A 14,149-nucleotide genomic window follows, 5' to 3' on the forward strand; every position below is an offset into this window, starting at 1 on the left:
CGGCTGGCAGGGTGGAGACGCGGGCGGGCAGCGGGCTGCGGTGAGCCGGAGTCCCGAGCTAGGGCGGAGAGAGGCGGAGGGTGGTGTCCCTACATCAAGGCCGGTCCCGCTACTCTGCAAGGGAAGGGCGGGGAGACTGGGAGGGGGAGGAGAGGAGAAAGCAGCAGCGCAACAGCGGCGCCTGTAATCAGCACCCGCTGGTTCTGCCCACCCGGCACCGGAGAAATAAGCAGACGCGGAAGGGGGGAGGAGGGGGCGGGGAGTATTGTCCGGAAGTGCTATTACAGCTGCTGGGGCGCCCGGCTCCTCCCCTTTTCCCTATCTGGAGTTGGGGGCTGTTCCGGAGATTATTCCTGCTATTGGTCTCCAAACTGAGGCTCCGCCTCTTTAAGGCGGGGCAAGCCGTGGGCCTCATGTGACTTGCACTAACTTCGGTTACCTTAAACATTGGGGATGGGGGTTGAGTTTCCGCGCTTCTTAAAAGGGAGATGATAACATTGCGGGGTGGGACCACATCTTTCTGGGCCTCTTCACCCATAGCTCTTTTTACCTGAGAGGGAAAGGAGGGTTTGTCAGTCTGCTCATCTGTCAGATGGAACTGAGCAGTGACTTACAAAGGTTCACTGTGCAGCAATTTCCCGATATCCTCAATACTTTTCCCTATATATATATATATATTTTTAAATACGTTATTTATTTATTTATTTTTGGCCAGGCCTCGTGGCTTGCGAGATCCTAGTTCCCTGACCAGGGATCGAACCCATGCCCCCTGCAGTGGAAGCACGGAGTCTTAACTACTGGACCACTAGGGAATTCCCTTCCCTACATTTCTAACTTAGAACTACCAAGGAAAATATGCATTATCTCTCTTCAGTTAATAAGGAAATGGAGGCTTAAAAAACTGGGGTCAACCGGTCAGTTAACAAATATTTAACAAAAGCCTCATGTCCCAGGCGTTTTTCTAGGCCCTGGGGATTCCCTAGAGAACACGTACCAAACTTTTTTTTAAAAAATTAAATATGTAGGATAATTTCTGTGATAGAGAGTACGGGACTCACACAGTACTCTCAGAAAAAGTGACATTTGAGCTGAGACCTGAATGTTCAGGAGGGGTTGGGCAAGTGACAACCTGGGAAAAGAGTGCTTCAGTCAGGAGGAAAAACAAATGCAAAAGCAATCAATCAATCAGGCATGTTCCAGGGCAGAAAGAAGGCCTGCGGTGAGGGAGAAGCCAGGTAGGGACCAGAACACACAGGGTCATGGTAAGGAGTTTGGACCTGAAGCTGGTTGTGAGAAGCTACTAGATTTGGGATATATTTTGGAAGTAGAGCCAATAGGACTAGATAGGATTTAGACAGAGGGCGAAGAGGAATCAACGCATAATAGTAATGGGGTAGGAATGGGATCAAGATGTGCTTATCACTGTATATATATATAGTATATCCTTCTGAACTTATGATTTGGGCCTCAACAAGAGGCTGGGTGGTGGTGCCATTTACCCAGAAGGAGACAATTGGAGAGGATTAGGTTTGGGTGGGGACATTTTTAATAGTTCTAAGTTAAATCTGAGTTGGTTTAGCTATCCCAGTGGAAATCCTAGAGGAGACAATTGTATATACAGACTCAGAGGGGAGGTTTGTGCTGGAGATTATGGATTTCAGAATCATGGGCGATTATGTTCTGAATGGTAGGGACGTCCCTGGTGGCACAGTGGTTAAGAGTCTGCCTGCCAATGCAGGGGACGTGGGTTCGAGCCCTGGCCCAGGAAGATCCCACATGCTGTGGAGCAACTACGCCCATGTGCCACAACTACTGAGCCTGTGCTGTAGAGCCCACAAGCCACAACTACTGAAGCCCGCGCACCCTAGAGCCCATGCTCCGCAACAAGAGCAGCCACCGCAATGAGAAGCCCGCGCACTGCAACAAAGAGTAGCCACAGTTCACTGCAACTAGAGAAAGCCAGCGCGCAGCAACAAAGACCCAATGCAGCCAAAAAAAAAATTTTTTTAAGGTATAACTGAGATTCAAACTCAGTTCAAAATGACCCATGGGTCCCTGATCCTTCCATAAAACCAGTGAACTTCTCTGCTTCAGGACCTTCAATCTCCTTATTCCTGATGGGGGGGTGGAGGTGTTAATGTGGGCCCTTCAAGGACACAGCATGTGTCTTTTAGTACTTTACATCCCCTTACATGGAAGGTCTTATGCTGAATGAATGACGCATGCATGCATGTCTGAGTGAATAAACAAGGAGAAAGTGGTTTTCTAGCCCTAATCCTCAATTCCATGCTCTAAAGACAGTGCAAAGAAACAAGGTCTAGATTGGAGCTGTTGGAGCGTCCTTCTCTGGCCTCCTCACCAATGACCTCCAGGAGAATCTAAAGGCTTCCACTCATTTATCACCTTTCTAGACGGCTCCCCTTGACTTAAACATCATACTCTTCTGATTTTCTTCATATCTTTCTAACCACAGACTTCTCCAATTTCCATCTCCTAAATGTTGGCTGCCCTCCATGCTCTTCTCTTACTAACCTATACCTGCTCCCTCATTTACTCCTAAGGCTTTATTACTGTCTATATACTGATGACTCCCCAATCAGTCTCCAGCTTAGATCCTCACCCTCCTGGGTGCAAACCCATGAAACCAACTGTGCTGTCCACCCAGATGTCCCACAGATACCTTGAATTCAATGTACTGGAAACTAAAATCTTCATCCTCTTCGCTTTCCAGCCTGCTGCCCCTTCAAAATGTTTGCAAATCTTGACTATTTCTTAACCTCTCCATTACTTCACCACAAACTCTTGCCTAATTATTTCAGTAGGTCCTAATTGGTTTCTGTTTCTGCCCTTATGTCCTGGAGTCAATTCTCAACAGAGTAGCCAGAGTCATCTTTGAAAAGTATGTCAGATTGTGTCACTCTTCTGCTCACTTTATAATTGCCAGCAAGGTCCTACAGGATCCGGCCTCTGTGTAAGTAATCTCTTATTATCCCCTTTCTCTCACTCTGCTCCAGCCCCACTGGCTGTTCCTCAAATACACCTGGTGTGTCTCCCATGCCCCACCCCTCCAGGCTCTTAGCAGTTGCTCCTCACTTTGCCTGAACCAGTCTTCCCCTAGATATCCCTACTGCACCCTTCTTCCTCTCATTGAGATCCTTTGTTCAAGTTAGCCTAGGCAGTGAGGCCTTTCCTGACCTCTGTATTTAAAATGTGCCCCTCCCCCAGCCCTATCTCCCCTCCTCTGTTGCGTTTTTTTTCCTCCATAGCACATAGCTCCATGTACTATGTATTCTACTTTAAAAAAATATTATCTTCCATTTCCAAAATATAAGATCTGTGAAAGGGGTTTTCTTTAATGCTGTGTCCCTGATGCCTACAGTGGGACCTAGCACATAGTAGCTGCTCAATAATTATTTGTTGAATCAATGAATGAACCCCATTCTCTCCATTCCTACCACTTCTACCCTAATCTAGGCCTGACTGGTCACCTTGCCTCCAATCTAGTTCTCTTTCAAAATGTTCTCCATCCAGCAGGCAGGGGGATGGTCCTACTGTGAAAGCTGGATGACTTAAGCCATGTACTCTAGGCAATTGGAACTCCACAGTTCCCAAGAAGAGTTTTGGGGCTTTGCCCATGTTGTTCTGTCTGCCTGGAGAGCTTTTCAAAGTATAGCCCCACCTTCTTTTACCCAATTCATCCTTAAGCATCAGGTTTTGGCTTAGATGTCATTTCTTTCAGGAAGGTTTATAAATCTCCCCAGACTGGGTTGGGTACCTTCTCTGTGTTCATATCCTAGCATAGCCCTTTAATAAAGTGTTAACTCTAACTGAGCAATTACTATGTGCCAGGCATTTCATGTGTATTATCACATATAATCCTTGCCAAACCTCTGTGAAGCGAATATCCACTTTTAGCAGAAGAAACTGAGGCACAGATTAGTTAACGTGCCTCAAGTCAAACTGATAACAAGTGGTGGAGCTGGGGTAGGATTGAAAGCAGCTTACTGCCTTCCCCTTTTAGGGCTCTTGCAATTGTTTCCCGGCCCGTCTTCCCCCACTGCACTATGAGCTCCTTAAGGCCAGGCCTGTGAAGAGTCTCCCAGCATAGAGCTGAGTGCCTGCCACACGTTTGTTGAAAGGACAAGTGAACATATTTTCTAGTTCTTACCATTTCCACAGTGTTATCGTAGTGGCTCAATAATGCTCAGGTGGCCTTCCTCTGACTTGTCAAAGTTAAGACCCAGAAGCTCCATTCTCCCTCCTTTTGGTGCTTTCAGCACTGAGACGGCGTGTGGGGTGGTAGTGGGTGAAATTGGCAAAACAGAGGAACAGCGTCTGTTCTTTTAGTTCTCTGGCCCCAGGAAGGCCACTGCTCACCTCACAACCCCCTCAAAGTCTCCCTTGCCCCTCAAGTTCCTCAGAAGGCTGTGCTCACACAAACCATGGACACCCACCAGCAGTCTTTTTTGCCCTTTCCCCACCCTGCCCGCAGCTCTCCCGCGGAGACTTCCTGCACTGAGGAGGAGGGGCTGGTTAGTCCCACCATAGCCCATGGAAGGGTCCCGAGATGGCCACCCCTCCCAGGCCACATCCTGCCCTGCCCTACGGTCTCGGTCTCGGGACATTCCTCTCCCTTCTGCTGCCCAGCTAGTCCCTCCCCTCACCCCACGCTGGCCTCCCAACCTCAGAGCCTGGCAGGCTGGGTTGAGTCACTCATTTCCAGCATGCATTCTCCTTCTGGTCAGGCCAGTTTGGCAAATCTCTCAGGCTCCCCAGACCCATGGCCTTGGATTCTGTGGGTACCCCTCCCTAGGGCCCCTGATCCCCCAAATAGGGCAGAGCAGACTCCTGGAGGAATGTACAGGCTTTCGGAGGAGACATTAAAGATCACATGGACGGCTTCTCCCCTCCTTAAACCTAGGGACAGAGTCTCTGCTCTGGGTCCAGGAGCCCTTTTCTTTCCAGAAACAACCCCAGCCTACTCCTGTCTCCCGGAACCACCTAAGCACAGAATCTCGCTATTCTGTTTTCTTTGGGACAAGAACTTCACCCTGACCCTGGGTCCTTCCAGGCTAGTCAGATGAGGAGGATTAGATAAGCAACCTGCCCCCAGTCTCCAAGGAGAAAGGGGAAGGGGTGTGGCCTGGGCCACCCTGGGGTAGTCAGCCTGGCTCCAGACCCTCCCAGCTCCCTTGCTCTGACTGCCAGAGGGACTGAGGGCCCCAGACAGGACCTGCCCCACTGCTGAGGAGGGGCGGGGTGGGGTGGGGGGGGCAGCCATAGTTCAGCAGGAGGTCACAGAGGAAGGAGGAGTGACCTCCCCCTGGGGCAGGTCCCACAGATACAGCTGCATCTCAAAGAGGACAGGGAGGGGAGCTAAGAGACCCTTCACAGGAGCTGACTCCTTCTGCCCCCTACCCTCTTGTGGTGCCCCCAGGACCTCTGCAGAACCCCCTCAGTGCTACAGCTCCATCCTGAGGACCAGAAGAAAAGGGCCCTGCTATTCCCCAGGACAGACAAGCAGGCCTAGTGGGAAGGGAGAGAATGTGTTTGGGCCCAGAGCAGTCCTGCGGCTTCCTGGACCCTGCCTGGGTGTAGACCCACTCCTGCCTGTCTCTAAGGCCCCCGGCTGTTGCCTTCTCCCCCTCTAGCACTAGGCTCTGCTCCGCCACACCAGGCCCTGGAGAGATAGGAGCTGGGTGATCCAGGGAAGGAAGATCCACCTGCCTCCTCACCCAGACCAGGCCCAGAGGATTTAACAGGAAGGGTAGGCTGGCCTCTGTGTCACCCAGCGGGCCAGTTCTGAGGCTGCCCCTCCATCCTCCCCACAGGCCCTGGATTAGGAGGTTGAATTTTGGTGCCTGGTGAGGGGAGCGCTGTCTCTTGCTCTCGCTGAAAGGGGCGTAAGGACCTTGCATGAGCCTCTCCAGCCCCACAGAATGGCAGCTGGGTCTGTGGTCCTCCTGCAGCCCACACTGGACCTGAGGGGCCGTGGGCGTCTGCCTCGTATAGCTGGCAAACAGCATAGGGGAGCCCCTTCTTCTTGGAAGCTTCAGCCACGGGGACCTGAGGAAGGCCCGCCTTCCCAAGGGAAAAGGGTTTTTTGGTGAGAGGTGGGTAGGAGAATGAAGCAGAAGCACAGTCTCCCCAGACTGTGTTCCACCTCCTACCCCCCTGACCTTACAGGCATTCAAGACCAGTGAAAGAGAGCCTGTACCTGTGAGGTCATTTCTGCATGACTGAAGAGTCACAGGCCATGTGATCCTGCTTCCCTGGCACCCTCTCCACTCCCAACATCAGTCTTCAGGGCCCTTCCACAACCTGGCTTCTTCTAAGTGGCTGAGTCCAACCCACCCCCTCTGGCAGGGCCCCTGGCTTTCTGCTCCCCTACTCCAGGCAGCCAGAAAGGAGCACAAGACCCAGGCACTTCTGCAAATACGTTTAATGCACTTAGATTACACAGAGGAAGAGGGGGCAGGAAGGAAACGACATCTAAGTGAGTCACCCAAAAATTCTTACAAAAGTCCCAGGCTGGCTGCAGCCCCCAGGAACCGAGTCACCATTGACATTAGAAACTAATATAAAATTTTACAAAAGTCTGCTCATTGCAGCATTCAGGTACTTGTACAAAAGGAGGGCTCTTTCTACAGGGCTCCTGACTTACAACAGGGACCCAGGTACCTTACCTGGCACAGGGACCTGGAAGCCAGAGAGGAAAGACAACCAGATAAAAAAATACAGTCAAGGGAATTCTCTCTTGGTCTGCCCCATAGGGGCCGACCTTCAGGTTTTTTCCCTGCTCTCAACGCAATCTCAAAACCCAGTCTCAAGACCCTGTGTTTATTTTTTAAAACGTCCTAGCCCTTTAGACTCTCCCCAGGGCTTCCCAGCCCCTGCCCTGAAGCCTCGCCTTGGGAAGAGAAGGGCAGGAAGAGGCACCAGCTCCCCAGCCAGACCTGAGACCTTGCATGAGCCTCTCCAGCCCCACAGAATGGCAGCGGGGTCTGTGGTCCTCCTGCAGCCCACACTGGACCTGAGGGGCTGTGGGCGTCTGCCTCGTATAGCTGGCAAACAGCATGGGGGAACCCCTTCTTCTCGGAAGCTTCAGCCACGGGGACCTGGAGGGACGGGGTAGGATGGGGCAAGTTTCAAGGAAGCCTGTGGAAGAGGCAGATTTAGGGAGGGAGGAATGAGGTCAGGGCTCCCAAAGAGCTACAGGGAGGGCAAGAAGGGGTCCATCTAGTGAGCGTCCATCATATGCCAAGTGCTGTGCTGGGCATGCCCCATGGTCAGCCTCGCTTCATTCCCATTGAGGGTCCCCTCTCACCAGCCAGAAGCTCAGTGGAGGGCCCCCTCGCTGAGAAACCTCTGGAAGGCACCACCCCCTAAGGGAAAGGAGGTCTGGGCAGAGATGGCGAATGTTCTACCACTCCCCCAGAGCCTATGCACTGTAGGGAAAGGAGATGGAGGCTGGTTCCAGCCAAATTTTGGAGGTTCCCCACCTTCCTGCCCACCTTCCCCAGGGCAGGAAGGGGCCACGGGCTTCACAGGCTCATCGTCTCAGAGCTCCCCTGCTTCCCTTCTGCCTCCCACACTGACAACAACACTTAGCTCAGAAAATAGCCCTTCCCCCCAAGCCAAACCAGGCAGGTAGAGGCAGGTCCCCAGAAAGAAAGAATCTGTGGAGGGGCAGGTCAGGATGGCGAGCAGGGAGGCAAGCCAGTGGCACCTCTTTGGCCATGAAATGTCTGAAGACAAGAGCTTTAAAGGCAGGGATGCTGTGGTGGGTGAAGGCCAGGAAACGTCCTTCTGGAAAAGTCCTCAGAGCAGAAGGCACAGCTGCTGCCAACATCAGGTCCCGAGGGGCTTCCATCTTCGGCGCTTGTGTGCGTGTGGGGGCGTCTCTCCCAAATGCCAGGCTGATCCGCCGTGAAGCGCTGAGTTTGATGGGGTTAGCCAGGCAGCCCTGCTGGTGTATGCAGAGAAGGAACCAGACCCGAGTGGCCCCTTGGAAGTCCAACAGCCTGGCCACTACCCTCACGGCCCCTGGAGGCAGCTCTTTGGCTAGACTGCTCATCAGAGGCGTCCTGCACCCCGTGGGCCTCCTTGGCACTCCCGGTGGTGCCTGTGTGTATGGTGGCTGCAGACAGGGACAGGGCACGGGCCTGTGTGGTCCATGACAGACAAAAGGACTTTGCTTTGGAAAGGCCTGAAGGGTGATCTCGGAATAGCCGTCCCTGGAGTTGGGGCTAAGAGGGCACGAAAGGGGCTTTGCTGATTCCAGGTCGAAAGTGGGAGACAACCCAAGAAGAACCCCAAAACCATGGGCCAGAGATAGGCTGGCTATGAGATAGGAAGACCATGAGATCTGCAATACTGGGGTGAGGGACCAAGGACCGAGAGAGGCCAGGATGCAGGAAAGGAGACAGGACAAGGGGTAGAGAATGAAGGATGAGAAATGAATGGATGCAGGGAGGGCGGGAGGGCGGGAGAGTGCAGCGTTTGCAAAACCAAAATGAAAGACATGTTGAGAGGTTGATTTTTCTGTTTTTAATAAGCCAGAGTCCTGCAGCCTGGAGGTTGGGAGGCCCAGGGGATGAGGAAATGGGATGGGAGTGGCAGAGAGCTGGAGACCCAGGCCCTGAGTGGCAGGTGGGGATGGTCTGTGAAGCGCTGGGCTTCGCCCTCTCTCAGGCACGCCTGGTTGGGAGGAAAACACCTGGAAGGTGAGGCTGCAGTCACCAAGTCTCGGAGGTCCTGATGATCCTTGAACTTTGTGGGGACCCAGTCCAGCTGGGAACCAGCAGCAGCCCTTCCTGGCCCCAGCTAAACTGGGCTCAAGGCTGCATGGGGGAGTGCCTCGGCTCCACCAGGCCCAGCTGGGAAGAAAAGCCTCTCCGCGAAGCTGGCTCCTCCAGGGCCCCGGACTGGCAGGCGAACACTGGCACCTTCTCTGGTGGCAGCTCAGGGGGAGACGGCCCCAGGCCCTTGTCTGAGAGAATGAGAAAGTTCATCTGGAAATAAAGTTCTGTTTAAAAAACATTATATAGATGGCTTCTGGGCATCTTTGAAGAGCAATAAAATACCATCCGGTTTCTACAAAATAAAATAAGGAGGAAGAAAACCAAACACGATCGAAGGAATCGTTCCATGGTCAGAGGAGCTTGACTAACAAAGGCTCCCCAGAGTTGAGCTGGGCAGCGCAGGCGGCCACTCCGCCTCCCTGCTGCTGGGCTGTGTGGCAGAGGGTAGGTGAGAACCAGGCCTGTCTCCACCTAGGAGCACATCAGAGGTCCGGAGGCAAATCTCAAAACGGAACCTGTGGCAGTGGCAGGAGGGGAAGGTTGGCATTTGCCCAACTGTGCCCCACTGGGGCCAGGGCCTGGTCACATGGCTTGGCCGGCTGCCGGGGGAGGCCCCGAGCTGCAGGTGAGGGGGGGGGGCCTGTGGCCTGTGCGTGGCATCCCAGCGGGCTACGGGCGCAGTGGCTGCGTGGTCATCCTCACACTTGTCCTTTTATTTGTGGGAGTCTCGTTTACGCAGTTGTTACACTGGAGTCACCGGGGAGCAGCTGGGCTCTCCCTTGGCCCCTGCAGGGCCCAGCCCAGGCTAGTGCAGCGGACTGTCAAACACCATGTCAGGTAGGATGGAGACTTTGAGCTTCTTTTCGGGCCAGCTGTACTCTTTGGGAAGTTTGAACTGTGGAGGGGGAACAAGCACAGAGCCAGAGTATACATGGTTAGCAGAACCCTCCGCCTTCTTCCCACGCTGCCTAGAGAGAGGCCAGGACCCTCACCGAGGCCCCGTCCCCTGGGTGCTGGGGGCAAGACAGGCCACTGGTTGCCTGGCTTCAGTCACCAATGCTAGACCCAGGTGGGCGGCTGGGGTCAAGCTGCTGGAGTTCGCTGACCCCTCCTTTCCCCTTGCCCTGCCAATAATTAACTGGGGTTGGAGGAGGCCTGTTTTCTAACACTTTCTTGACTGTGCTGACCTCCCTCCAGCTCACTTCCTTGGTTCTGCCTCAAGCATGTAAGGAATCTGCTCCCTGAGGCCCAGGGGCTAGAGGATGGGGGGCAGGGGAGGGTGCAGATGCTACAGGGAAGTGGCTTGAGGTCTGGAAATCTGCGGTCCTGTCCCTGCCATGGCTTCTTTCTGAGGCTGGTGGGGAAGAACGCTGGAACTGGCCCTCTGTAGCCTTTGCCAAAGGGTCCCCAGAGAAGGAGGTCCTGGCTCGGCCTCGGTGGGTGCCGAGAAGTACGGCTAGTGTGGCTTAAGGTGATTTCTTGGGCCTGGTGCATTCTCGAGTGGAGTAAACCCCCATCCTGCTCCCCCTTGTTCATTCTCACCTCCTTCCCAGGGTTACCAGCCTGAGAGAGGTGCCAGCAGTGGCCAAGGAGAGCCCAAGGTCTTCCTACCCGACTCCCCGGAATCACTGATTTGCCTACAGTTGTGTTTCTCGAGCTTCTGGTGGGGGTAAGGGAAGAGGCTGACCTATCTTATTCCTTGTGTATGCTAGGACCCTGCATGGGTCCTATGGTGCTCATAGATGCTCCGCGATTTAGGAGCAGGGTCTGCCTTTTATGACTCCAGCTGCCCCGGGGCCAGGCAAGAAGGCAGGCCAGGCTGGGAAGGAGGGAAGAGCAGGGCCTTCAGCCTGCCTAGAGCTGGTGCTGGCAGTGGGTGGGCCTGACACTTCCTGGCTGGCTCCCTCTCCCTCCCTCTGATGGGGGACTGTCCAAGCCAGGACCAAAGTGGAGAGTAGGGCAGGGTGTGGGGACAGCCTCTGGACAGGAAAGAAAAAAAAAGTCATTTTTAGTGACCTACTTTCCTAAGCTCCTCCTGGCTCCTGTCCCTCCTGCCTGGACTACCCCCCTTCCACCCCCTCAGCACCCGAGCTGAAAGCAGCAGTCTGGCATGGTGCCGTCCCTGTGCGACATGGCCTCTCCGGAAGCACTTCTGGGCAGCTGGCTCTGGTCTGACTGAATGGGAGCCAGGCTTCAGGGACCGGTGACTTGCGGGGGTTGACTGGCCAGCACAGACTGGGTACTTCGTGACTTCTGAATGTATAAATGAGTTAATTTACCAAGCCACATCCCAGAGGAGAGAGAAGACACTATCCCTTTGGGGGTGACCTCAGGCTCTGAGGACTTCCTGTTCACCTGGAGACCTGGACGGGCCAGTCCTGCCCTGTGCACCGTCCTCCGCCCCGTGGACGTCTGTCGGAGGCCTCCGTGTCCTGGCTGACTCAGCCCTGGAAGCCCCGGCAACTGGACGCTCCAGCCCTGGCTGAAAGCTGGCTCCTGCCTGACTTCGCTCTAGCTTGGAAGCCTGGCCCCTGGGAGGTGAAGGCGCTCTTCCCCAAACACACTTCCTGGCACAAAGGACGAAGGAAGGGTCTCTGCCCCGGGGCAGGGGAGGCCCAGAAGAGCAGGAGGACAGCCAGCTTTGTTAATGTTCCATTAACCTATCGGGCAGGGCACTGAGGCCAGGAAGGCTCAACCCTGGGGTGCTGCTTGGTAGGAGGCCGGGGGGAGGGGAAGGGACTTTCCAGGATGAGGTAAATCCCCACAAATGAGGATGCTGGGAACAAGGAAGAAAAACAAAGGGGATTATGGGCTCCATTCCTATACCCCAGCAGAACAGCCAGGGAAAGCACAGGCCCCCACCTGGCCCGCCAGCTTGGCTAGGGCTGGAAGAGATGGACCAGAGGGGAGAGCTCATGGCCAGAGAAGGGAGGAAGGAGAGTGGCTCCTGGGTGGCCTGAGGCAAGAGCAGGAGTCCCTCGCTGCCCACCAGAACTCTCCCGTGGAATGTTCTCTGGCAGCAGGCGTGGGCTTTCTGTTCAGAACCTGCCAGGGAACAGCAGGGACTGAGGAGAACTCTGTGCTCCTCAATGAGGAGCCTGAAGGCCCTGGCTGCCTCTTCAATGAGGTTCTCAGGAGTTGGCAATTCAGACAATTTGCTGGGTGTCCTTACAAGGGCTGGCGGTGGGGTAGGGGGTGGTTCAGGGAAGAGAAGTAAAGTCATTTAACATCTCCTTTCCAGCCTATCTCCACACGTCAGACACACACACACACACACGCACACACACACACGCTCCTGGAGACTGGAACCTGCCGTCAGAGAGAATCAAACAGCTTACTTCCTCTGGAGAAGTCAAATCTTCCAAGTCCTCCAACATTTTCTCTACAAACTCTTCAGTCAACAGAATCTGGGAAGAAGGCACAAGACAGGCTTTTATTATTTTTTTTAAATATATGGTCTTTTTGCTAACTGCCAAGCTATGGACCTTTCTTCAGGCCATTAAGGAGCTATGAGGCCACTACAATGTGTTCTAGGGACACAGGGAAGGGCCTGTCGCCCACGTGCCCACCACCACCTGCCTACCACATCAGAGGGACTGGAGCAGAGGAGGAAGGACATCAGAGGACAATGGGAAGCAGGGGGGGACATCTGGAGAGATGGCGGTGCTGCTCCCAGAAGGGACACGAGAACGGGTGGGGAGGAACCCCTGTTTTGGCAGTTCGGGCTTCCTGCATGCTGCAGTATGGTAGTGGGGAGACAGAAGAGCCGAGGGGCAGAGAAGAGAGATTCCAACACTGTCCTTGCCCAACCAGGTTCACTTGGTAGGACAGAAGGGATCTGTCTGGATTTGGAATACAAGCCTCGTCTGGAATCTGGAAATGCCCCGGAAGGTACATCCAAGAACGTCTGAGCTGCAGAATTTGGAGATTGTACACCAACCTCTCTCATTTTACAGAAGGGAAAGGGACTCCTTAACTCCCACTTCCATCCGTGGCCTCCACCTCCTCCCAGACTGGAAGATCCCAAACCCCTGCCCTGCTGGCCCCATTCAGCCACTGAGTTCTTCAAGCTTTCCTTTAAGAAACCTCTTCTCCAGGGCATCTCCCAGCTATCCCACTTTGCTGTTCTAGTCTGGTGTCTTGTGGCTTCACGCTTTGATGTAGAGGACAGCCTGGTCCCACTATGCGGCAGGCACAACCACCACCCTCACCCCCTAAAGCAGTTTTCACAGTTAGCAGCAATGTTCAAGGGTACCCAGGGCTTCCTCAGCCTGGTGGGCCGTCTTCTCGACTGGCTCCTCTGCCCAGCCTGACCCCTTCCGCTACCCCTCTACCCCCGTGCTGGTCAACGGGGCCCCCTGACCTCTGCAGCAGACCCTTCTGTCCCCCCGGGCTGTGGCTCTCCCCGCCTCGTTCTGCCTTCTCCAGCAGCCTGTGAACGCCCGGGGTGGGGGTGGGGGGGACGGAGGGAGAGAACCATGAGTTGAAGACCAAGGTGAGGGGCTCCTCTGAGGAAAAGTCCCCTATGACAAGGAGGAGGATCCAGGACTTGAGAAAATACCCATCAGGTTTCCCCTGGGAGTTGTCCACTCTGACGAGAACCTAAGTTTCAACATGTGGAATAGAGTCAGCTTGTGAGATCAAGTGAAATGGCAGAGAAAGGAAGGCGAGCAAGCAGGATCACTGGGCGCCTCACAGGACGGAGGGCTCCGAAGGAAGGAAGTTGATGGGCTGGAGGTGTGAGCAAGGAATGAGAAAACTACCCCAAGTGAGCAGGTAAAACACCACCACATCAGGCACCGTGCTAACCGCTCATGTATCTTATCGCCTTCCAGATGAGGAAACTGAGACACAGATGGGCTATGTGATTTGCCCAATGTCACGTGGCTTGTGAGCAGCTGAGACAAGATCAGGTCCCGGTCTTGCCTGGACTCTAAAGTTAGCGCCCAGAGCACAGCTTCCAAACCCTAAGGTCTTACCCTCATTTACTGATCCTTCCACTCATCTGCCCATCCATCTATTTGATTCCATAAGCATTCCCTGGGTGCCTCTGCTAGGCCTGGCCCTGGGTGGAGCCTCAGGAACACAAGCATGAAGGCAGTCCATTCCCCACCTGGACAAGCACCTTCCCGCGCTTGACAGGGAGCCAAAGGTCATCTCCTTCTCAGGCTGCAAGCCCACAGTCAGGGACAAAACAGCTCCAACCACTGGCCCACAACTCCTCCCCAAGGTTTCTGTTTGAGGAGCTCAGGCTTCAAGTGGAGACAGAGACAAGGTTTAGACAGGCAAAGCCAGTCCAGGGAAATGCCCACCTGAGGTGCCCCCTCCCACCTTCCTCCTGGTTC

General features: G+C 54.3%; 1 protein-coding gene across 4 annotated transcripts in view; it reads right to left on the reverse strand.

The window, feature by feature from the left end:
* Nucleotides 1–6,312: 6,312 nt before the first annotated feature.
* Nucleotides 6,313–14,149, reverse strand: part of SUFU (SUFU negative regulator of hedgehog signaling) — a 110,811-nt gene continuing 102,974 nt past the window's right edge. For 2 of the 4 annotated variants that reach the window (XM_079900643.1, XM_079900642.1), the window contains exons 11-12: nt 12,143–12,211; nt 6,313–9,699 (exon numbers count right to left, since the gene is read on the reverse strand). In XM_079900643.1, coding sequence (XP_079756769.1) covers nt 9,610–9,699; nt 12,143–12,211 — 159 coding nt within the window. In that variant the 3' untranslated portion in view covers nt 6,313–9,609. Of the gene's footprint in view, nt 9,700–10,821; nt 12,212–14,149 lie in introns of those variants that run through there. The other 2 variants (XM_079900641.1, XM_079900640.1) reach the window with 1 other exon arrangement.

Source organism: Stenella coeruleoalba (assembly GCF_951394435.1).
Source record: "Stenella coeruleoalba genome assembly, chromosome: 16".
Classification (NCBI taxonomy): Eukaryota; Metazoa; Chordata; class Mammalia; order Artiodactyla; family Delphinidae; genus Stenella; species Stenella coeruleoalba.